This window comes from Petromyzon marinus, unplaced genomic scaffold (genome assembly GCF_048934315.1).
Source record: "Petromyzon marinus isolate PM22_M1 ecotype Great Lakes invasive population unplaced genomic scaffold, UKy_Petmar_22M1.pri1.0 PM_Scaffold_1, whole genome shotgun sequence".
NCBI classification, from domain to species: Eukaryota; Metazoa; Chordata; class Hyperoartia; order Petromyzontiformes; family Petromyzontidae; genus Petromyzon; species Petromyzon marinus.
Genome location: NW_027423057.1, coordinates 968139 through 992845, shown reverse-complemented (window position 1 = coordinate 992845; position 24707 = coordinate 968139). Strand labels below are relative to the sequence as shown.

The following is a 24707-nucleotide window of genomic DNA, read 5'->3' as shown; positions in this document are numbered from 1 at the left end:
TAGGTGGGTGCAGGGTGTGTGTGGAGTGTGGTGGGTGTCACGGAGTGGGTGGGTGCAGGGGGTGTGTGGAGTGTGGTGGCTGGTGGGTGTCACGGGGTGGGTGCAGGGTGTGTGTGGAGTGTGGTTGGTGTCACAGGGTGAGTGGGTGCAGGGTGTGTGGAGTGTGGTGGGTGGTGCGTGTCACGGGGTGGGTGGGTGCAGGGTATGTGGTGGGTGATGGGTGTCACGGGGTGGGTGGTTGCAGGGTGTGTGTGGAGTGTGGTGGATGGTGGGTGTCATGGGGTGGGTGGGTACAGGGTGTGTGGTGGGTGATGGGTGCCACGGGGTGGGTGGGTGCAGGGTGTGTGGTGAGTGGTGGGTGTCATGGGGTGTGTGGAGTGTGGTGGGTGTCACAGGGTGGGTGGGTGCAGGGTGTGAGTGGATTGTGGTGGGTGGTGGGTGTCAAGGGGGTGGGTGGGTGCAGGGTGTGTGGTGTGTGGTGGGTGTCACGGGGTGGGTGGTTGCAGGGTGTGTGGTGTGTGGTGGGTGTCACGGGGTGGGTGGGTGCAGGGTGTGTGGTGTGTGGAGTGTGGTGGGTGTCACGGGGTGGGTGGGTGCAGGGTATGTGGAGTGTGGTGTGTGGTGGGTGTCACGGCGTGGGTGGGTGCAGGGTGTGTGGAGTGTGGTGGGTGTCACGGGGTGGGTGGGTGCAGGGTGTGTGGTGGGTGATTGGTGTCACGGGGTGGGTGGGTGCAGGGTGTGTGTGGAATGTGGTGGATGGTGGGTGTCACGGGGTGGATGGGTGCAGGGTGTGTGTGGTGTGTGATGGGTGGTTGGTGCCAAGGGGTGGGTGGGTGCAGGGTGTGTGTGTGGAGTGTGGTGGGTGGCGGGTGTCACGGGGTGGGTGGGTGCAGGGTGTGTGTGTGGAGTGTGGTGGATGGTGGGTGTCACGGGGTGGGTGGGTGCAGGGTGTGTGTGGAGTGGGGTGGGTGGTGGGTGTCACCAGTGTGAGTAGGTGCAGGGTGTGTGTGGAGTGTGGCGGGTGTCATGGGGTGGGTGGGTGCAGGGTGTGTGTGTGGAGTGTGGTGGATGGTGGGTGTCACGGGGTGGGTGGGTGCAGGGTGTGTTTGGAGTGTGGTGGGTGTCACGGGGTGGGTGGGTACAGGGTGTGTGTGGTAGGTGTGGTGATAGTGGTCATGGATCAGACCGATCAACGACCACCACCATCTCTACTGTGCGGTGGACCGGCCACCACACAGCAGCACGCGTCGGAGGAGTGAGCGGATGACTCTCCCCATGCGGGCCAGGCCCCCTGGCTTCCTCTTCTCCTGCATCACCATCACTTGATCCTCTTTCCTTGTTTTCTCCTTCTCCTCCACCACCATCTCTTCCACAACGATCTCCTCCACCAGGGTGTCCTCCTCCTGCACCACCAGCTCCTCCACCAGAGTCTCCTCCTCTGGCAAAACCAGCTCCTCCACTAAGGTCTCCTCCTCCTGCAAAACCAGCTCCTCCACCAAGGTCTCCTCCTCCTGCAAAACCAGCTCCTCCACCAAGGTCTCCTCCTCCTGCACCACCAGCTCCTCCACCAGAGTCTCCTCCTCCTGCACCACCAGCTCCTCCACCAAGGCCTCCTCCTCCTGCAAAACCAGCTCCTCAACCAAGGTCTCCTCCTCCTGCACCACCAGCTCTTCCACCAGAGGCTCCGCCTCTTGCACCACCAGCTCCTCCACCAGGGTCTCTTCCTCCTGCAACACCAGCTCTTCCACCAGGGTTTCCTCTTCCTCCACAACCTTCAGCATCCATTCAGAGGCCCAGGCGAGCGAAGAAAATGGGGGCAGCGCCGGCTCCGCTCTGTGAAGAGATGCGCACGACATTGTTCCAACTTACTGCTACAGCAGAGATCGCAGCCATCCCCTCCCCCACCATCGGGGGGGGAGGGGGGGAGCTGGCGATGTCACAGTGGATGAAGGGTTATCTACATGGCAAAGATATGGCCACTTCATTATTTGTCCTCACCCAGAAAGCAATTATAAAAATACATCCGTATATAACCGAATGCACAGGTGAGATTTGAACTCTCCGTGTGTTAGTTTGTGGGCGGCAGGGCTGGAACTCACAGCCAAAGAGGGACCTGGGTTTGATGCCCATACTTGGGCCACTTTCTCCATGTGGGAGTTGTGACTTGCCCTGGGCCCCACACCTCTCTATGGACTGCTTTGAAAATTGGTCAGCAGAATGTGGGTTACCGTCGTTCAGCAGCTCCAAAGCACTGGACACGGCCAGGAGTAGCAGTGGTGGTGGCATTGCTGGTGGTGCTGGTGGCCGCGGTCCGGAGCCAGCTGTGATCCAGCGCCTGCGCTGGCGTCATACGAGAATCCGGAACCCATCTGTTGAGAGACGCGTGGGAGACACACGCGCCACACGTAGTGAGAGAAGCGTGGTGAGAGCATTGAAGTTGCTTCCCTTCTCCTACAAGGTCAGGAATGCACGGCAGCAGCGGAAGCAGCAGGAACAGTGGCAATCCTCTGATGCCCAGTAGACTAAAAATGCCCCGAGCATCGCATTGGCCAGCAGCATCTTGCACGGACCTCCCCATCCTCCACAGAGGGCGATCTTGACACCGGTTGGTACTGCACATCGGCAGTCCCACTCAGCTCCACATTTTCCTGGCGATCGGTGGAGAGTGATCGCCGATCAATTGGAGGGGGGGGGGGGGATCCTCATTGGGAGGGGGTGGTGGGTGTGTCTTACCGCAGACAGAAGCTGACGAATTCCACAAACGCCGGGTCGTGGCTTTTGAGCACGCTTTCAAGTGGGAAGCTCCCCGGTACCCTTTTCTTGCCTGGGCACAACATCTTCCCTTGACGGTCTGCGGGAGCCATGCACAGCGGGACAGATGCAGTCACCAACCACCACGTCACCTACTTACCCACTTACCGACCCATCCATCAACCTACTCACCCACCCACCCACTCTTCCACCTACACAATCACTCACTCACCTACCCACCTACCCAATCACCGAACCACCCCCCACTCACCCGCCCACCCGCTTACCCACTGACCAATTCGCCCACTTACCCTACAACCTACTTGCCCACACACCGACTTACCCACCCACTCACCCAAGGAATTTAAAATAAAAAGAGGCCATCCCCCCCCCTCCCACCAAAAAAATAACAACAGCCGCATGCCTCTTCTTAAAACTGAATCCGGTCCGTCACTCGCACCACCCTTTAACTCACCAAAAAACTGCCTTCTGTCGGGAGCTGAATTCACCATGTATCGTGGAGGCATTCCCAGAATCTGCACATGGTTGAGACAAAGACAAAGGTCACCCGTGTATCCTCGGCTGACTGTAGGGGCAAGTGCTGTTAGTATAGCGTAACAACAGCAGCAGCACTTGTTGAGGGCAAGCATTATGGCACACAGAGACAGGGGATGGTGGGCCACATTGACCCAGGTATTTTACACACTGCACTAAGTACTCATTTAAGGCTGAGTCTAACTAAGGGAGGCCCAGGACCGGTTCAGATAATCATCACTAGTGTGGGCCATGAGCGCAGCATGCTAACCGCTACACTACTGCTCCCCTCACACGTACAAGATGGACACGTGTACACTCATACACAACATACGACGGCCGCTATTCGCCAGATCACTAAGTGGCCACCTCCCCTCCTGCCACCCCCAAAACCCACGACTCCAAGGAAAGAGAGGGGCATCACGAGTGGATGGACGCCCAGTGGGAAATACCTCAATGCAGCGCGGGAGATAATCTTTGTCACTGTCGGACTGAAATAATTGCCTGCCCGTCGCCAACTCCGCCACCGTGCAACCCAGCGCCCACATGTCTACGCCACAGGTCAAGCTGTAGCCGAAGTGCAGCTCCGGAGCCGAGTATTCCAGAGTCCCACCAACATTCATAGCTGCACACCAATCACAAGAACAACACATATATGTGTTTGTGTACTCACTGTTTCTTAAACAGCATCTTCATCACACACATGAACAGTCACATGTACAGACACGCAGATACTCACACATATACACAATCAGACAAACACCCACACGCAGACGCTCACACCCAGGAGAGGTCACTCACGTTGACTTTCCACAAAAAAGCTCGTGCCAAAGTCCGTGACCCTCACAGTGCCGGTCACGGTGTCCTTGATGAGAACATTTTCCTGCAGGAGAAGGGGCAGAATGAATTCAAATGCAGAGGTTATGCCGATAACATTCAGCCAGCAGTGGAACGATCACGTACCACCACCTACGCTAAACAGGGGAACTAGACGAGGCGTAGTGCCGTCAACGAGCGTCAGTCAAGTGCAACATTTGATGTTTGTTGACAGCTATTACTGGGGGTTGCCCCTTTCAATTGCATCTAGAAAAGAGATTTGATTTGAGGCTCATGTTCAAAGCACTCTAAGGGACCATCGAAGTAAAGGAGGGCAGCTCTATTGACAACTGATCATGGTTTCTCTGACAGGAGAGTGCATTTAGCTCACAGCTGCAAGAGTGCCCTTTAACGGGTTACGGACCAAAAGCTACACATGAGAGCTCGCATATTCCATGACGCTATCCACCGCGCGTTTGTCTTCGGAAGTTTTCCATTCGCAGTGTGGAAGCCGACAACGGGCAGCTGTTAGGTCAAAATACACGTTTGGCACACTTAGGAAATAGTCTTTATTTGCTCCAGCTTCTGTCTCCGAAGGACTGGGGCAACGCTGTGATCAACGTTGCCGGTTTTGTCTATGGTGAGTCCCCAATACCGACACGACTCTACACTACAGTTTAATTCATACCGCATTATCTTCACCAGGGGTACAATGACCCTGCCTCCTTCCAGTTAGATGGAAACAGTGAACGCATAGACCTTGTGACTAATGTGGCCGGTTTTCTCCGTGGAACGATTCCCTACTAACAATACGCCTCTGCAACAAAATCATACTGAATGCTGTGTCCACTCACTGGCTTGATGTCCGCGTGAACTATGTTCCTGGAAGAGATGTGGGACAGGAACATGAGGATTCCCCTGGTATAACTTTTCACCATTTCCATGTCCAACCGGAACCCCGATTCTCTCATCACATCATAAAGGCTCTCCCTGTGAGAGAGACAAAAGCAGAAACAACACCAACACAGTGTCAGTGTCATCTCCTTAAATGCTGTGCTGATTCTGCTAACAACAATCTTAATATTGTTCGTGCATGTTCACGACCAATATTCAGAGTCATAGTTCAGTGTAGGTTCAGGTCGTTGGTTTGTCGATAAACCAAATTAGTTGGCTCATTTGCCCACTTGACAACTTGATTTCATTGGAATTTTTGCCAGGTGGTAGAGGGTTATCCATGGGGAGAAGATAACAACTCCGCCTGGTAAGGTCGTGGGGTTTGATCCCGAACCTGACGCATGTACATTTGGAGTTTGCATGTTCTCCCTGTGATCATGTGGATTATTCTGTAGGTCCTCTGGTTTTCCCCTCCACATTTCGAATCGACATGCATTCGTAGTATTTGGCTGCTATACATTTCCACGTGATAAGTTACTTTGTTAAGCTATCATTTGTGGGCAGGTCGCTTAAACAAAAAAATAACTAATAGGTCAGTGGACTTTCCCACGAAAACAAAAAAAGTTTGTTTAGTTAATCAGTTAACCACGCTATTAGCGGAGGGAGGGGGAGATGGAACACGCGGTACATACTTCAACAGCTCCAGGACAAGGCAGTGGTGTCCCCTGAAATCAAAGCTGTTTAGGACTTTGATGACGTTGTAATCTTCATTGCTGTCCTCACTCTGAAGTTCCAGAGCTATCTGGAGCTCCATCCTCTGCAATGTTTCTTCCTTGGAGCTGCGCAGAGGAAGTCCACAAATTAATAACTTACACTTGCTTAAGGGACACCCAGAGGCAAATGCTATTCAGAATTAATAATTAAATATACTTTCACCAGGTCTAACGGCATTGTGAGCTAGAGTAGCGTTCTCGACTCTCATTGGTACCATACGGGGCGCAGGAGCTGGCGTAGGGTACCCAATAGGATTTGAAGGTGAAGAGCCATTCAAATTGGATTGGTCATTCGGGAAAACTAAATGCAAACGCCCGTTAAAACAACGCGTTTTCGTTATAACGTGGTTCTTCAACACTTTTTACACAATGCAGAATGTGTCCATTGTAACAAGAAACGCGACCATTACAACATGGAACACGCACATTCTAACAAGATACGCACCCATTATAACACGGAATAAGCCCATCATGACGTGGTTTGTGAGTAGTCGACAACAAAATACTTTTTTGAGCTGCACTGTTGAGCGGTATGATACAGTACTCGGAATGATAAAAGTAACGTGACAGCATAGCCTCATTATGAGACCTCCTTTGCCAGTAACAAGATATAGTAATAGGTTTTACCCTTTTAACTGGCACAAAAACTGACACCTTTATTCAAGGCATCATGTTTGCAATAACCACAACACAAGCAGTCAAAATGCAAACAAAAGAGACAACTCTGATAATAATATGCACTGTCCTTGAATTTGATTGGTCCACACCCGAGACGGCTTTTCTTAGAGCCTAGTCTCCACTCTTCTGGTCCATCACCAGTGGAGACTAAGCTCTAAGAAAAGCCGTCTCGGGTGTGTTGAGCTCTGTCGTCCCGACAGGTCTGTAACTTTCACCTGAAGACGGCCGCTTGCATTGTGGCCGAAACGTCGTGAGAATTTTATTGTATTATTTTATTATTTTATTCTCTATCTACGTGACATTACCGAAAGAACCAAAGAAGGTGTCAGTTTTTGTGCCAGTTAAAAGGGTAAAACCTATTACTATAGCATAGCCTCAGTTATTGGTCTCATCATCTCACAGTGTATGCATACATTGCATCTCGCCAAACTTTATTGTTACATTATTTATGGAGAGATTCTTTTCGCTCAATGCTTTTTCACTTAACGCGGAACTTTTCATGAATGTATCTACAGCATTAAATGATGACTTACTGTAATGTGGAGGTAATCTTGTAGCAATGGGATGTTTTGGCCGATACCAGTTCACACTGTGTGTGTATGTATTTTAAGCTTTAGAGACGAAAAACCAGAGTACCTAGAAGGAATCGATGCAGAACAGGGGTAGAAGGTACACACTCCACACACGATGGTGCCCGAGTCAGGAGCCGAACCAAGGCCCCCCTTCTCGCTGTGAAGCATGAGTGTCACCACCGCATTGCACGGCAATGGACTTAACAACGTCGGCCTCGTGATGGCACGTCTCTGAAGTCTTACCTCGACGGTGACACCAGGATCTTTACAGCTACCAGGGTGTTCCTCTTGTGGTCAAGGCACTGGATCACCTGGCCTTGACCTCCTTCCCCAATCATCTTGAGCACCTCATAGCGGTAGTGGAGGTGATCATGTCGGAACTGAACAAAAGGTACAATCATTTAAACTGACTATTGTTAAAATCAGAACGTTTAAGAAGTGAGAATGTAATTTTAACAAAAACATTTGCTTGGAATTATGAAGTTATTTTAACCATAATTTGGAATGCTCAGATGTCTGCTGGCTGAGTCACCCTTAAAAAGAGCTTCTGAGCTCAATGGGCTTTACTCGGGAAATAAACTTCTGATTCAGATGTGTGCGGGTGAGTGCATTGGTGAGTGGGCGAGTGGGTCGGTGAGTGATTGAGTGGGTGAATGAGTGAGTGAGTCAGCAAGTGAGTGCGTCTGGGAGTGGGTGAGTAAGTGTGTGAGTGGGTGTAATTATCGAATGCTTTGATACTGTCTGCTGGCGAAGATTCCCTTGAAAAATTGCTTCTTATCTAAAAGGGCTTTACTCGGGATTAAACATTCTGATTTTGAAGCGCGTTGGTGTGTGCCCTGGTTGGTAATTCAGGTGCAATAATAAGAAGCCACAAACCCCGCTATCTCTGGGCCCTGTGACCGCCCCCAAGGCTGTAGTTTTGTGGTGAGCCTCACCAGAATGTAATTACGTTCGTCGTCATCATATCCATGCCTGTTGCATCCCTTGGGTTTGTTGTCGAGCGCAAAGTACCACACTTCTTGCATGGCTGCGAGCTCCAGCTTTTCGCGGTCGGTCAAGTGAGGGCCAAAGTGAGCCAGGATTTCTGTAGGCACGAGGAGAATAACAACAACAGGTGTGTGAACCAAACTTTTGAGCAATTTATAGAGTAAATATTTCAGGATTGGGATGTTTTTGCCAATCCCAGCTATGTATGTTGAAATTCTTTTGCACCGCATGTAGCCAATGGTGCTAATCAACAGTGTGGGGGAAGGTTAATAAACTAACCACGCAAATAGGTTCCACACATCTGTTAGAACCATTAACAGACTGCGAGACAAGAAGGCTCACATGATCGAGTCACTCACCTTTCTGAAGAGATGCCGCGACAACAAGATAATACCGACCACATTTAAACTCACATCTGCTTCTGTCACTTAACCCAACTCTAAACGGATCTTATTCAGAGCTAGCCTTTCTCTAATCTCAGAGAGGATAAGACTACTCCGGCTTGAACTTGATAATTTAGACAAATGTCTCCTACAATCACACTTAACATTAACAGATAAAATGTCCGCATCTGATTGGAACCTTGTAGATAACATGACTGCTTCTTCTGCCACAACAATGTCTTCCAAATGCAAGGTTAACCTTATTGCTAAATTCAATAACTTGTCAAAAAAGAAACCAGATCCACACATAAAAAAGACTGCTATTAATCAGAGTAACAGCACAATCTCCGATAGCCTAAAATCGGTACTAGCTAGAGGGCTGAATTTTGCTGTCACCCTCAAACACATCCCAGTGGATGATATAAAAACCCAGGTAGATGTAGCCCTCAAAGGCTTGGGACACATCCCGACAGACGTGGCAAGATTTAAAATTGCCACCATCTTTAAAAATGCTAAGAATCCTATTAATAACATCAGCAAGGACGAGCGCTCTGAACTCACCAAATTAAAAAATAGAGAGGACAAAGTCATCCTCTCAGCCAACAAGGGCAATGCTACTGTCGTCATGGATAAAACCACATTCAGCAACATAATCCAGGACCTTCTTAATGATAGCAATTACACCAAAATCAACAAAGATCCGACCAACTGCCTGGCTTTAAAAACAAACAATATCATTACCAATTCGACTTCTCTAATCGAACCATTCAAGCAGTTCTCCCTAAAACCTTCTGCTAATAGACCACCCAGATTATATGGTCTTCCAAAAATCCATAAAGAAGATACTCCACTTCGACCCATCGTTTCCACTATCAACTCACCTCCCTACAAACTGGCCCAATTTCTGTCTGAGACCTTGCTTCCATTCACGGGCAAGACTACCTCAGCAGTATGAAACTCAGCTCACTTTATCTCTCTATTCAAAGGCATTTCACTGTCCCCAGATGATTTGCTCGTCAGCTTTGATGTAGTCTTTCTGTTCACCAAGGTTCCTGTACCTGACACCTTAGCAATAATTGAAGACTTGGTCCAACATGGACTGAATGCTGATGTACCAACTTTGGTTAGGAACTGCCTTACTAACACTTCCTCTTTGTTTTTTTCGGTAAAGTCACATATGGATAAAATAAAATAAATGACGACGTTTCGATCGCAACACAAGCGGTCGTCCTCAGGCGGAAAAAAAATGCATGCAGCAGTAGAAACGCTGAACCAGCACTTACTTCACCAGGAATGGTACTTTCTACAAACAAAATGAAGGTACCCACATGGGTCCCCCCTTATCACCAGTGATAGCGAATGTTTTCATGGAGAAATTTGAAACTGATGTCATCCAGACATGCACCCAACGTCCTTCCTTGTGGAAGAGATACGTAGATCACACTTTCGTCATTTGGCCACATGGCCTGCCAACATTGAATCAATTTCTCAACAACATAAATTCCATACACCCATCCATCAAATTCACCATGGAAGTGGAGAATGATGGTAAGCTACTAATTCCTGGATGTTTTGTTTGAGAAGAGACCTATCTAAAACCTAATTCCCACCACCATCCGGCGCAGAAGAATTCCCTCATCAAACCACTACACCATAGGGCCACTGCATTTGCAACCAACACCACCAAGCCAGTGAACTGAAACACGTACACCAGACTCTTAAGATGAATGGGTACTGGGACAGCATTATTCGCAAAGCTGTTTCTCCAACCATGTAGAAACAATCCACTGAGACGCCTATCAAGACCATCACTTTACCATACATAGCAGGTGTTACCAAAAATATTTCCAAAATCTTAAACAAACACAAGATCCAAGTCCGATTCAATACAGTACACAAAATCCGTGATCTAATCCCATCCTGACATGCAATATCCTGGAGTCGACAAACTGAGTTGTACCTGCGGTAGCAGTTACATTGGGAAAACGAATTGACATGTCGCGGACCGTGTTAGCGAACACAAGGCAGATCTGAAACATCGCAGAACCAATACCTCTGCCGTGTCTGACCATTGTTATAACGCTGTGGGCTCGCGTGATATTGTTTTTTTCCGAGACCAAGGTACTCTGCAAACCTTCAGGTAACTATCAAAGGTTTTTTCATGAAGCCATCCAGATATACAAACATAGACATAACTTCAACCGAGAAGATGGATACAAATTGAGCAATCATTCGATGGATGTTATTAACTAGGTAAAGCCTTAACTGGTTGTGGTTGTTTCCATCACACGCGCCAGGTACTAGTAGATTTTTCAGATTTACTTTCCCACCATGTCCCATACTCAGCTTACCACTTCTACCTCCGCCTACGTCCCCCCCCAGCCTCACTTCTTCTCCCCCTAGCGCTCACGCAGCTCCCCTCTCTCTCCCCCGCTTGCTCCTCCCCCCTTTCTTACCGATAACCTCTTGCCACAGCAGCTCTCTCACCTACTTCAGCATTTTATTATTGCTGTGGTTGTTCCACCTGATGAAGATTGATTGTGTTGCGATAGAAACGTCGTGATTTGTTTTATTTTATTTCTACCTAGGTGACATTACCGAAAGAGCGAATGAGTATAGATATTAGTTGTCAAACTTGATGATTTAAACGCGGATAGCTTCAGTGGTTTCCTAATATTGGAAGAGCATTCAAGATGGCCGCAGAAGCAATTCTGAAAGCGTTTGATGTTGTTTCAGTACTGAGGCCAGAGCACAGATAATTATCCCCGTGCAACATGGCCACCATGAAGTCCCCCATGTAACATGGCAACCATGATGCAGTCTCTAATGCAACATGATTACCATATTCTTGGTTCTTTCGGTAAAGTCACGTAGAAGGGAAACAATAAAATAATAAAATAATACAATTCTCACGACGTTTCGACTGCAACACAAGCAATCATCATCAGGTGTGAAAACCACAGCAAGAAAATTTCAATTTTTCTTGCTGTAGTTCTTGCTGTGGTTTTCACACCTGATGATGATTACTTGTGTTGCAGTCGAAACGTCGTGAGATTTTTATTGTTTTATATTTTTATAATTTTATTGTTGCCCTTCTACGTGATTTTACCGAAAGAACAGAGAATATGAATCCCTGCAGCCACGAAAGCTTTAAATCAAAACATGATGACCATTAAGTCCCCCATGTAGCATTGCTATCTTGATATCACCCATACAATCACCATAAAATCTCTCATACACCAAAGGCACTGTGACGTCCCCCATGCAACATGGCCATCATGATGTCCCACTATTTACCGTGGCCACTGTGACGTCCCTCATTACTGTTCTTACCTTTCGGCGATTTGCTACAGATGGAGCCGGTGCCGTCTGAGGACAGCGCACTCCACGTGGTGCAAGACGTGTCGTTACTCCGAGCCTCTCCAGCTCGGCTCATCTACACACACACAAAGACAAAGGTCCACCACATAGGCTTGATTAAGATGTTGGAGCAAGTGCAGAAGGCGAGCACTGAGCCAGCATCTCTGAGATCCTGGGCTCCACAATCAAGAGGGTCCTGCCGAGATGTTGTCGTTTCTCAGCATTGGAATATTTGGCCAATATCAGATGCCATGCTTGGATTAACAATGAAAGATGCGTGGATTTTGAGGTCACACGCAGGGATTGTTCAAATTGTTAAAGAGTGATTGGGGATCGGGCATGACGAGCCATGGCAAGGAGGGACAACAATGGCTGATAGTGAAGAATAATAACGGAGCGGCAGCCAAGGAAGGAAACACATCGGAGAGGAGAGCCACCAGAGAGATGGTGCGACAAAATCGGCGCTTGGCGGATTATTCCATCACAGCATTTGAGGGGTAGCAAGGTCTCAGGGAGGAAGGCATTCTCATTCATCAGTGGATAGATAATAGTGCTGTAAATGCTCACGCGTAGACAGGCAGGCACACCAACAGGATCTCGGAGACACACTCTGATAGACATACACATACTCAGGCGGACAAGGAGAAGCACATCCAGGTATACAGGTAGGTGACAGGTAGGCACAAGTCGAGGGGAAAACACACGTCCACCCATATTTTACCACACGAGTTGAAGAGCCACACGTACCTCCATGGCAGCAACTTGCAGAGTAGGGTGCTCAGAGCTCACTGCGTTTCTCGCACGGTCCGGGTCTCTGCGTGGAGAGCGGGAGACGCAGGTGAGGGTCACACAAAACCGATGGTGTGCGACAATACTCATGTCTAAACACGCGTCATGTCACAATGCGGACTCTCATCATCAACACGGACTCACATCATCATCACAGACTCACAACCTCACCACTCACCCACAACACGAAACACAACAAAAACAACAAAGACCGCCATTTGCCACTAAGCAGCAGCAAATGCCAGGCCAGGTGCACTTTGAGACCACGTGAAATGCTGAAGGCTCACTGACAGGTCACAGGTCAGACCCAGGTGCCAAGAGTTGACTGACTGAGATGACTGTGCCAACGTGCTACATTTCAGCCGCCCAGGTCAAAGGTCGTTGTTGTGAGCGTCGCTCCTTTGTTCGGACACCAGCAACACCGCGACAAACACCACCACTAGCACCACCACTAACACCACTACTAACACCACCACCACTAACAAAGACAGATCCCCCGTATAGCCTGAATATACTGTAGGGGCAATTTCTGCTAGCGAGCACCTATAAAGGTCGGCATGGCACACGAGGGGGTGGGTGGCTAACACCACGCCTGGCCGCCTTTGTCTCCCTAGCGGCGATGTTTACACATCGTACCAGGTATTCATTTGAGGCTGAGTCTACCTAGGGGAGGCCCAGGACCGGTTCAGATAATCGTTGCTGGTGTTGGCCGTGAGCGGAAATCGAACCCGGGTCGCCAGGTTTGTAGCGCAGCACGTTAACCGCTACACTACCGCTCCCCTCAACTAACACCACAACTAACACCAGCACTAACACCACTCCTAACACCACCACTAACACTACGAACCCTACAAACACCACCACCAACATCAACTCCACCACCACCAACACCACTACCACTAACACCACCACCACTAACACTACCACCAATAATACCACCAATAATACCACCATCACTAACACGACCACCACTAATACCACCAACACCACCATCACTAACACCAGCAACAATACCTCGAACAACCACCACCACTAACACCACCATCACTAACACCAACACCACCATTATTAAGACCACAAACACCACCACTAACACCACCATCACTAACACCACCACCACTAATACCACCAACATTAACACCACCACTCCTCCTCCTGCTAATACAGGACACCAAAGACAACGATCCTCATAGAGCCTTAACAGGCTGTAGGGGCAAGTGCTGTTAGCAAGCAGTACGTATGAAGGCCGGCACGGTAAACGAAGGGGTGGATGGTTAGCACCACGCCCGACCGCCTTTGTCTCCCCAGTGGCGATGTTTACGCATCGCACCAGGTACTCATTTGAGACCGGGTCACTGCTACACACAGACTCACACAGACCCACACACACGTACACAGACTCACACAGAGAGACTCACACAGAGACTCACTTAGAGAGACTCACACACAGACTCACATAGAAAGACTCACACCACCACCGCCACCACTCACCCACAGCTCGGTTCCACGCCTAACGGCCAAACTGCCAGGGGAAGCACGTGGCGCGAGACGCGGCGTGGTGTAATAGCCATTAGCTCCTCCCCCTCACCTAAGCTCCTCCCCCATGCTCCTCCTTTCCCCCCCTGCCCCTCCCCCTTCACAACCCCCCCCCCCAAGCATCCCCCCCCTCGCGACCCCCCTTGCCCCCCCTGGCAACCCCCGCCCATGCTCCCCCTCAAACCCCCCCCCCTCACGCCCCCATTGCCCACCCCCCTCCCCCCGCTGCTACTTACAGTCAGGCAGGGGGCGAGTGGAGGCGGCGCGCGCTGTGGATTGTGGGTGGCGAGCGGCTGATTTGGTTTCCCGCTCACGGCCACCGTCAGTGGCTCGCGAAAGCTTCTGAAGCGGCGGCTTGCTGGGCCTCCTCTACGTCGACTCAGCCTGAAGGTGAGAACCTCGCGCGGTGTGCACACATCAGCAGTGGCGGCGGTGGTGGGGGGAGACAGAGGAGGAGGCGCCTGGCCCACAGCCGTCACGTCCTAGACGCCTGCTGAGTTCACGGCGCTGCTTCAAGCAGAGCCCGGCCCTGCTGCTGCTGATGATGAGGCGCTGACGGTGGAAACCGGCCCCAGAGTGGCCCTCGTATTGAGCCATAGCTGATGAGAGGCACTCCCAGACTGCCGTGTGTTTTTATCCCTGGAGGGACGGGTTTGTTGTGGATGCGAATCGCCTGCTGCTGGAAAAGGCATCCACTAGAGGCCGCTATATAGTGGTATTTGGTCTACTCTTCCACGCTGGTCCGGACGTGTTGGAGCAAAGTGGCCATGCCCACACTTTACCCCACCACACGCAGGGCGTTAGCTCGCTGGATTTGCAATGCAGAGGTGCAGGTTAGATTTCATTCCCACTCACACCCACCGACACTCACTCAGCCACCCACTCAGCCACTCTCTGGGCATCTATGAAAAAGAGCTTCATAGCTCATCGGATTCCTCCAGCAAAAACATACTGATTCTCACCCACCCACTCAGCCATTCACCCACCCACTCTGGCACTCATCCACTCACCAATTCACTCAGCCACCCACTCGGCCACCCACTCAGCCACCCACTCTCTCACCCACTTCGTCACCGGTCACCCACTGCCACCCACCCACTTGGTCACCGGTCACCCACTGCCACCCACCCACTTAGTCACCGGTCACCCACTGCCACCGGTCACTCACTCTGCCACCCACCCACTCTCTCACCAACCCACCGACTCTCTTGCCAACCCACCGACTCTCTCGCCAACCCATCCACTCACCCACAGGGAGACACAAGGAGACAAGGGGACCCACATGGTGTGAGAGTGTATCAGCATCATTGTGGTTGTTGTGGTGGTTATGTTGGTTGTTATGGTTGTGGTGGTTATGGTTATATTTGTGGCAGTAGTGTTTATACTTGTGGATATGTAGCTGGTGGTTATGATTATATTTGTGGTTACGGCGATTATGGTCACAGTGATTGTGATTATATTTGTTGTGGTTATAACCCGCGATGTATTTCGTCGAGGATGGATGCCGCCGCGTGCAGGAGTTGGGCGAGGCGGGAGTGAGCCACCTGAAGCGCCCTCTCCGACGGTGGTGAGCCGCCGGGCGGCCGGGCAGTGAGCAGCTCGGCCGTCGTCGCTTCTCCTCCCCCTTCCGGGGCTGCCAACCCCAGTGGTGTTGAGTCGTCCTCCTCTTCCACTGGAGCCCTGGTACGAGTTTTTCTTCGCGTCTCCATTATAGCGATTCATCTTACTATTTGGCTACTTCTGACGCCAGTTGTAGTGGGTGGAACAGAGAGCGAGACTTCTTACCGAAAGAACCAAAGAGTATGAACTTATATGGTTTATTTCATCTATTTTTAGTGGTTTGCTACCATTCCCTTTGCACTCCTATCGTTTTTGTATTGTTTGTTGTGACGTTATGACCCCGTGCCCCCTACTGGCACATCTTTGATCAAAGAGCTTTATAGCTCATTGGATTCCTCCAGCACAGAATCAATACCGATTCTGATGAGACCGGAACGAACACGTTTGAATCGAATCGCGTACTTCGCTTTACTAAAATAGTTGTGGAATCGATTTTTGTGGAATCTGTTCTCGTGGAATCGAATCATCGATATTAATTACAGAGATTCACCATCGATATTAATTACAGACATTAATCAACGACGTCGCTAGGAGTATCGTGGTGCCGCTCTGCAAACCTTCGGGCTACTATCAAAGGTTTGTTCATCAAGCCATCCAGATATATAAACACAGACATAACTTCAACCGAGAAGATGGATACAAATTGAGTAATCATTGGAAGAATGTTATTAACCAGGTAAAACCTTAACTGCTTTATGGTGTTGCCTTAACTTTCCGCATCTCTAATTTCTTAAGCTTCCCACTCCCAGCCCCGCTCTCTTCAGCACTCCCCTCATACCTCCCCTCTCTATCTCTCCTCCCTGATCCTCCCCCCTTCTCTTACCTATATAGTCTCTTGTTTACAGCAGCTCTTTTGCCCACGTCGGCAATTGTTTCTTGCTGTGGTTTGTCCCACCTGATGATGGACGCTTGTGTTGTGCCCGAAACGTCGTGATTTAATTTATTTTATATTTTATGCCTATGTGACTTTACCGAAAGAACCAAAGAGTATAGCCCAAGAGAGTTTGTGTAGGTTGGAGCGGTAGTGTAGCACAGTAGGGGGCACAGGTGGTGCATCGGCCAGTCATCTCAGTCAAGCAACCAATGGCAACCTGGGTCTGTCTGTCTGTGACCTCCTGCTGCCAGCGGGCGTTCGACGCTTCATGTGGCCTTAACCTGCACGTAGCCTGGCACGAGCGCCGTGGTGACATCTCCACCACTTCGTGGCGAATGGCGGTTGTTGTTTATGGTCGTCTCGCGATTAGCACTACGCTGCACTACTAACCCAGCGACCCGAGTTCAATTCCCGCTCACGGCCAACACTGGTGACGATTCCGTTCCTGGGCCTCCCCTTGGTCAACTCAGCCTCAAATGAGTACCTGGTGCGTTGTGTAAACATCGCCACTGGGGAAATTAAGGCGGCCGGATGTGGTGCTGGCCACCTACCCCCCTTCGTGTATCAAAGGTGCTGCTCGTTAACAGCACTTGCACCCGACAGTCCTGTCGAAGGCTACATGGGGGATCTTTGTCTTTGTTTGGTGGTGCAGCTGAGGAGGCGCAACTGCACGGCGAGTACCTCTACCGCAAGGCGCAGGAGGCCAAGAAGGTCCTCGTAGAGGAGAAGGCGCAGCTCAAGAGGGCGCTCGATGGTAACGGGCGGCGAGACGGATCTAGAGATGGGCTCGTGACGACAAGACAGACGAGAGACAGCGAGACAGACTAGAGACGTTGAGACACGCAAGACAGACTAGAGACGGATCTAGAGACAATGAGACACGCAAGACGGACTAAGATGGGACAAGACGGTCTGACAATACAGGCGAGAAGACAACCGCGCGTTGGAAAGCGTTTCCGAATGAATCCATGCGTGCGCATGATTTTTCTTCCTTGTTAATTCTCCCCTGCCCGCCCCCCACCCACTGCCCCCTGTCCCCCTGACGTCGTCACCGAAGAAAACCTGGTGCTGCCTACGGACCTGCGGTGGGAGGCGCTTGAACTCCAGAAGGCCGTGGAGTTCGACCAGGGAGGGGAGGGTGATCTCACATCCCTCACCATCACGTCTCCTCGCATCTCTCTCTCTCTCTTCCTTCCCGCGAGACTCCCGAGGCAGAGGGATAAGCGTCGCGCGTCTCCGCCCGCTAGACACGCCGAGTCGGCGCGCATCCCCGGCTCGCCGTCGGTCCTTCCTGCCAAGCGGTGGCACCGTGTTTTGCCGCGGAGGTTCGCGGTTCGAGAACGGCGGGCCCTCAACCCCCCCCCCCCCCCACCGGTTTAATGGGTTTAATGCCGCAGTTGCGTTGACCGTAAATACTGCACGGCGATTGCTTCCCAAGTGGACTTTGAAAAATCCCGTGGCGTGAACGTGGAAAAAGAGTCGGCCGTGTGTGTGTGATGGCTGGCGTAAATTTTTGTGGAATGTCAAATGAAGGCCGTGGTCACCACATAACGTGTGCTTCTGGAGCAGTCTTCCTTCTGGAGCGGTCTTCCTTACAATATTAGGAAGCCACTGGAGCTTTGCACTTTTAAATCATCGTCTAGATTGACAAACTCATTTCTTGAGAACTATTGTGGTTAGTTTGTCACACTTCCGATTACCACGGTTGGCTACGTGCTGTAACAAAGAGGTTTAACATGCACTGACGCACTCATTCACTCACTCATCATTTTACTCAATTTACCCACTCACCTGCCATATCACCCACCCACTCTTGCAATTGGGACTCATCCAGGTCTCATTATTGCTCAGCTCGCTACACAAAATCAACGCGATCACTGCAGAGTGATATTCTCAACCATTCCTGGTCGCTCCTTCCATCCATCCACCCACACACACACCTTCACTCACCTGCACGGTGAAGTATGGCAAATGATAACCTACCCTCTCCGTCCCCCCTGCCCCATCTACCACCTCTTTCTATCCACCCCCCCCCCCCCCCCCGTGTCAGTAGGAGTGAGCAGCCACATGGATGACGAGTACCGCTGAGCCGGCGTGAAGGACCCACACATCATGGCGACGACCTCACGCGACCCCAGCTCCCTCCTCAAGCAGTTCATCAAGGTGCGGGCACGGGGTCACAGGGGCTACAGGGTTTGGGGTCACACGAGGAATGTGGGTCCTCGTGTATTGCATGTGTACAAGCGCGCAAAGACAGAGGTCCCCCATATAGCCTTAACAGGTTTTTGGGACAGGTGCTGTTTGCGAGGGTGTAGGTGGCTAGCACCACAACTGGCCACCTTTATCTCTCTGGTAATGATGTTTAAACACCGCACTAGGTACTCGTTTGAGGCTGAGTTGATCTAGGGGAGGCCCAGGACCAGTTCAGATAATCGCCACTGGTGTTGGCCATGAACGGAAATAAACCTCGGGTCACTAGGTTTGTGGGGCAGCATGCTAACTGCTAAATTACCGCACACACACACGTGTTCTCTATCGGCTTTAGAATCAGTTCCTTGCACCTCACACGAGTCGTGTCGACCAATCATCGGGCTTGTGCAGTGTGAGACAACTCGCATCCGTTGAGTTAACCAGAAGAAATCTGGTTGTTGATGAAAGGTGGAGGCTGTGTGGGGGGGGGGGGGGGTCGTAAGTGGTGGAGCGTTGGACACTTTGGTTTGGTGCATGCAGCTTTTGTCAACTTCATTCCTCGCGATTCAGTCCGCCTTTTCGCGATGACCGATCCCTTCCATTCATCGAAAATGTATCTACTGTAGCACTACGCACGGTCGGTGGTCACGGAAAGATGTACCATTGGGGGCGCCACTGTGGCGAGATGTTAACTCCCTCACCTGGTATACAGGAGGTCGCAGGTTCAATCCTGACCCTGATGCCTGCTGTATATTTGGAGTTGCGTGCCTCTTTCCGAGGAGTCGCGTGGATTTCTCTCCAGGTCCTCCGGTTTTTCCCTCCGCATTTAGAATCAACGTCCGTTTAAGAGTATTTGGCTGCTATAAATTTCCACATGGCGATAAGCCACTTAGTTGAGCTATGATTTGTGGCCAGGTCGCTTCTGGAAAAGAGCCTGCATAGCTCAGTGGGTCTTACCTGGTAAAATAAAAATAGTAAAGTTTTTCCAATGGTGCATCCCAGTTGTGCCAACACGGGGTTTGGCGACCCCGTATACCGGCACGGCTCGGCTCGGCTTCCGCAATGGAAAAAACAAACAACACAACCCGAGTCGGATACAGTGGGGGGGCGGGGTAGTGGGGGGGGCGAAAGCAGCGTGGCCGGGACGGACGCCGGTGGGAAGAGCGGACTCGGCGTGTGACCACTTGCTGTCATGTTACCACACCACCACCACCCTCCCACCACCACCGCAGGAGATGAAGCTGATCCTGCCGAACGCTCAGCCGATGAACCACGGAGGCCACAAGCTGCAGGCGCTGGTGTGGGCGTGCTGCGCCAACGCCGTCAACGACTTCATCGTCCTGCATGAGCACCGCGGTATGCCAGGCACGCGCACGCACCGCAGTCGACAAAGCTCCCCCGTGTAGCCTTTAACAGGCTGTCAGGGCAAGTGCTGTTTGTCGAGCGACCTACGAAGGCCGGCAGGGCACACGGCGGGGTGGGTGGTGTGGTCATTACCGCATCTGGCCCCTTTTGTCTCCCCACTGTCGATGCTTGGACACACCGGAAATCGAAGTCAGGTCACCGGATTTGTAGTGTAATGAGATAGCCACTCCGCTCCCGCTCCCCGGTGTGATGCATGGTGTGACGTGTGTGATGCGGTGCAACAGACGGGGATGGAGGTGTATTTAGCTGTGCGTACGATGTGCGGTGTGTAGTATGACGCTGCAGACATGGAATTGTGGTGTTTTAACTGTGTATGTGGTGTGATGTGGTATGATGCCGCAGATGGAAGGGCAGTCTGTTTAACTCTCCAGTACAGTCTGTGTGACACCTCTGGTGTGTCTAACTTTCCGGCATGCTGTTCATGTGACACGTGGTACGATACCACGGTGTACTTGACACTCTCGAGCGTGGTGATGCGGCACGACATCCGGACGTGGACATGATGTCCGAGGCATTCCAACACCTCGTGATGCACAACTTCACGTCGCGACTCGGAAAGAGGGTGCGTGCGGGCACCGTGCCAGTCTCACCCACATCTTCCTCCCCCATCCCCAAAGCACAAAGATCCCTCGTATAGGCTATAACCCTTTCTCATTTCCATGATGTACATATACGTCGTCGAAACGGAACCGTAAGAAAAACTCAAGTACGTCTTCTGACCTGAAGACATACCTTTTGCTCCCATAAGACTATGCGGGAGGGCGTGTGGCACAGTTTTGTTCCATAGAGTGCCGGTCGTGTCACTACGGTTCTCTGCGGTGAGGGCAACGCCTTTTAAAAACAGCAGCGCTACGCCTCTATAAATAAAATTAACGCCGAGCCGCTCGCGCGTACCGAGATTCAGCGGTGAACGTGACACCTACCACCCGGCAACTTGCAGATGTCTCGGAATGGGAAAGAGTGAGCAGACTTTTGGGCCAGGTGCTGTGTGTCCGCCTGTATATTCGGAGTTTGCATGTTCTCCTCCTGGTCACTTTGATTTTTCTCCGGGTCCTCCGGGTTTTTCCCTACACATTTAGAAACTTGAATTTCGAGTATTTTGCTGCTATACATTTTTATGTGAAAAAGAGCTACATAGCTCAGTGGTAAAATAAAAATAGTTTCGTTTTACTTTAGTTTTCGAGCAACAGCACAGAGTTTTTATTTAACGCCATCTCTGAAGCTGAAGGCGCGTAATGTTGTTCATTTGCTAATGCATCCGCAGTTTTAAACAGGGTGGCCGCTGGCCTCTAACTGGCAAACGTCTGCGAGGACACGTAATGAGAGTCCAGCGCCGTCCGTGTGACTTGCCACGACCCCTCCCGTGACTTCTGTGCCCCCCTTCCCCCCTCCCAACAGGCACAACGTCTACAAGCGCGACGGCAAGGACATCGAGTTGAAGGAGGTGGGACCGTGATTCGAGATGGAGCGTAAGTCTGCCTGACACATTGTTACTCGTCTCCACTTTACACCCCTGCAGAGGCGGTGGAAATTCCACATTCCTTGTGGACTTCCCTACGAAGTGGTTGTAAATTTTATCGACCCCTGAGAGGATGATGGGCTGAATGTAAGAGTCTAGCCTCGGGCTAGGTGGCCCGCGGGTGACTTGTAGAGCGGATCGGAACTTGAGTCGGTGGGGTCGCTGCTCTGGTCGCATTCGCTGTACCGTGACCCGACTCGCATTCCCCCACCCCGGATGCAATGTGTAAATTCAAAGATGATCGGACGTAATGCTGGCCACCCACACCCACCCCTTGGTGTGCCGTGCTGGCTTTCCTACATGCTAACACACGAACAGCGCTTTTCCCACGCCATCTGTTAAAGGCTGCATGGGGGGGATCTTTGCTTTTGTGTGTCGCGCAGTCTATGAGATTAAACTGGGCACGCTGGACAACGCGGCCACCGCCGAGGTGGAGTGGCCTTGGCGACCGTACATGAACACGGCGAAGAAGAGGAAGTTCCTGAGCGTGGAGTGAGGGAGGGGAGCGACTTCCCCCCCCCCCCCATGGGCCTGGGGGGAGGGGCATTGGGGGGGGGGGGTTTGTCTCTGGAAAGCCGGAGTTGGAGTCGAACCTCGCGGCGCTCTCCGCCGAGGCTCGAGACGTTGAGGAGAGGTCGCCGCGTGGATAGGGCAGTGCGTGAATCGCTGTTCCAACCGTCGTCACACACGTGCATCATACGCGTCACACACACATTGCGGATGTACATTTATCAAACACAAACATGCACATCGTCGCATGCGTCGCACACAGAAGCACACAATTGCACAAAAAGACAAAGGTACTCCGTATCGCCGTTAACAGATTGCTGGGGCAAGTGCTGTTAACGGGTAGCACCTATGATGGCCGGCATGGCACAGAAGTGGTTGTGTGGCCAGCCCCACGTCTGGCTGCCTTTGTCCTCCCCAGTTTTGCGATGTTATACACACCCCACACCACGTACTCAGATGGCTGAGTTCGTAGTGCGCTAACTGCTGCACCACCGCTCCCCAAACGGTGTACATACACGCGCACACAAAACGAAACATTAACATTTATTTAAGTAACAAAAAAGAAAATACCAAGTCAGGCAGATGGAGAAAGTGGCGTGTCGCCGTGCACAGCACCGCTCTCGTAGCTACTCACCTAGGGTGGGAGCTCTTGGCTTCAATGCCACCCGGGATGTTTAGATGTGAAAACCTGCCATAAATAATATTTTTGGGAAGTCACAAGCGCCTTAAGTTGCATCTCATCTCGACCATTTTAATGGGCACCCCCCCCCTGTAGCTGTCCCCCTGTGGCACAAAATAAACTAACAAAACTAATCTCTTTTTATTTTACCAGGTAAGGCCCACTCAGCTGTATAGCTCTCTTTCAGGAACGACCGGGCCACAAATGAAAGCGCTATAAAGTGGCTTGTCACGCAGAAATATATAGCAGCCAAATACTTTTAAACGCATGTTTCTAAATGTGGAGGGAAAAACCGAAGGACCCAGAGAAAAATCCACGCGGTCACGGGGAGAACATGCAAACTCCAGATATACAGGCGTCGGGATTTAACCCACGACCTCTATACCAGGCGAGGCCCCAAGGTGAATCAGCACTTGGCCTGCGAGCGGGTATTATTAGTCTGTCAGTAGGGGGTAATGATTCCGGATTTCAGTCTCAATTGAAACTGAAATCTGGAACACTTTTGTCATATTTTGCTCGTATAAGTGTGTTCATAAAATACAAGTTTGGTCATTGAGAGAGTTATAAATGTCCTATACGCATTTCATGTTTATTGTGTTTATTGTATTTAATGTATGAAGAAAATACAATTTTGTATATGCTACAGTATGTTTCACACGTTATTCAGTGACACTGCATATGACGGGCAATGTTTGGGGCAATCGGCCTTCAACATGGAAAATACATAGAGGCCACATGACCCGTGGCCACCGCCACTTCAACCGTGGCCCCACCACTTCAACCGTGGCCCCATTGGCACGTTGATGTGTGGCTCTGCCTTCACCTGTGGTGAGAATGAGACCAGAAAAATTACAGGAGGCCGACTCCATATGAGTCCGTCACGCTCTGGATCTCGCTAATGGGACGTCGGATGAAAATAAAACATGGAAGCGACAAGTTTCTTCTCTGGCGAGGACATTCCCACAAGATTGCCACCTTTCCCAATTAATGGAATTTGCCCCAACATCACCCTGATCCAAACCAGCGGGAGCTGAAATCTTCCAGAAGGTTCAGGATTTATTGGTACAATCGTTCGGATGTTGGTGTCCGCATGGACTTGCATTTAAAACCCCCGGTCCGCTTGACGTCTTTTAAACAATACCTGTGGTCGGGTCCGCTCCCCCACCTTTCTATCCCCTGCTTTTTTTTTTATAACCGGTGTAGTATATGTTGACGGTGTGTGCGTGTATCACAACGCGATGTAACCGGGCCCTCGAATTGCCTCAAGAAATGAATAAACAACACCTGTCGCTTTGCTGTTGTGATGTCACCACGAGGCGCCGAATGACGGTGGGACGGCGTCGTCGCACTCGTCGAGTGGACAAGGGCTCCGTGAAATGACGGTGCGGATTGCGCCAAGCGTATAGAGTTCGCCGATTGCACGCCGCTATGGCTCAAACACTCGTGGGTCCACCTCAAAGTTCCTGTGCCCATTTGAACCTCATTGCCTGCGATGATGCTGCTGCTGCCATGGAAGAACACACGTGGCGCCCTCTTGTCTCTCCATGTTGTCTTTCACGTCCCATCGCAGTTTTCAGGTCACTTGATGTTTACAGCCTCCGGTAAGGAGGCAGTGAGGTTCAGCCGCTCCATTTTTCTTCCTTTAGTGCACAGTACCGTACACGGATACGGGCACAGTACAACACCGTAGCTTTATTGATTGTTCAACAAAAAAGACCATCCCTCGCCCAATCTAGTTACCTATACGGTGTAATATATGGCGAGACATTTGTTAACGTAAAAAAAATGGAACTGTAATGCTGAAAATTATACTCCAT

The 24707-nt window shown here is 50.9% G+C and overlaps 1 protein-coding gene and 1 long non-coding RNA gene across 2 annotated transcripts; both read left to right on the top strand.

Annotated features, from left to right (window-relative positions):
* The first annotated feature begins 14238 nt into the window (after nt 1–14238).
* LOC142922487 (U3 small nucleolar ribonucleoprotein IMP4-like) lies at nt 14239–20740 on the top strand. Its single transcript, XM_076063300.1, has 4 exons — nt 14239–14463; nt 15570–15756; nt 17220–18730; nt 19990–20740. Exons 3-4 carry the CDS (start codon nt 18680–18682, stop codon nt 20161–20163), a joined length of 225 nt encoding a protein of 74 aa, XP_075919415.1. The 5' UTR covers nt 14239–14463; nt 15570–15756; nt 17220–18679; the 3' UTR covers nt 20164–20740.
* A 773-nt stretch (nt 20741–21513) lies between these two features.
* Nucleotides 21514–24184, top strand: LOC142922486 (uncharacterized). Its single transcript, XR_012940082.1, has 2 exons — nt 21514–21651; nt 22085–24184. It is a non-coding gene; the product is annotated as an uncharacterized LOC142922486 (long non-coding RNA).
* Nucleotides 24185–24707: the final 523 nt, after the last annotated feature.

Excerpts from the sequence above, each read along its gene's own strand:
- LOC142922487 (XM_076063300.1), top strand. The coding sequence starts at position 18,680 with ATGGCGACGACCTCACGCGACCCCAGCTCCCTCCTCAAGCAGTTCATC. Across the intron at positions 18,731-19,989 it reads TCCTCAAGCAGTTCATCAAG|GAGATGAAGCTGATCCTGCC; the intron begins GTGCGGGCACGG and ends CCACCACCGCAG.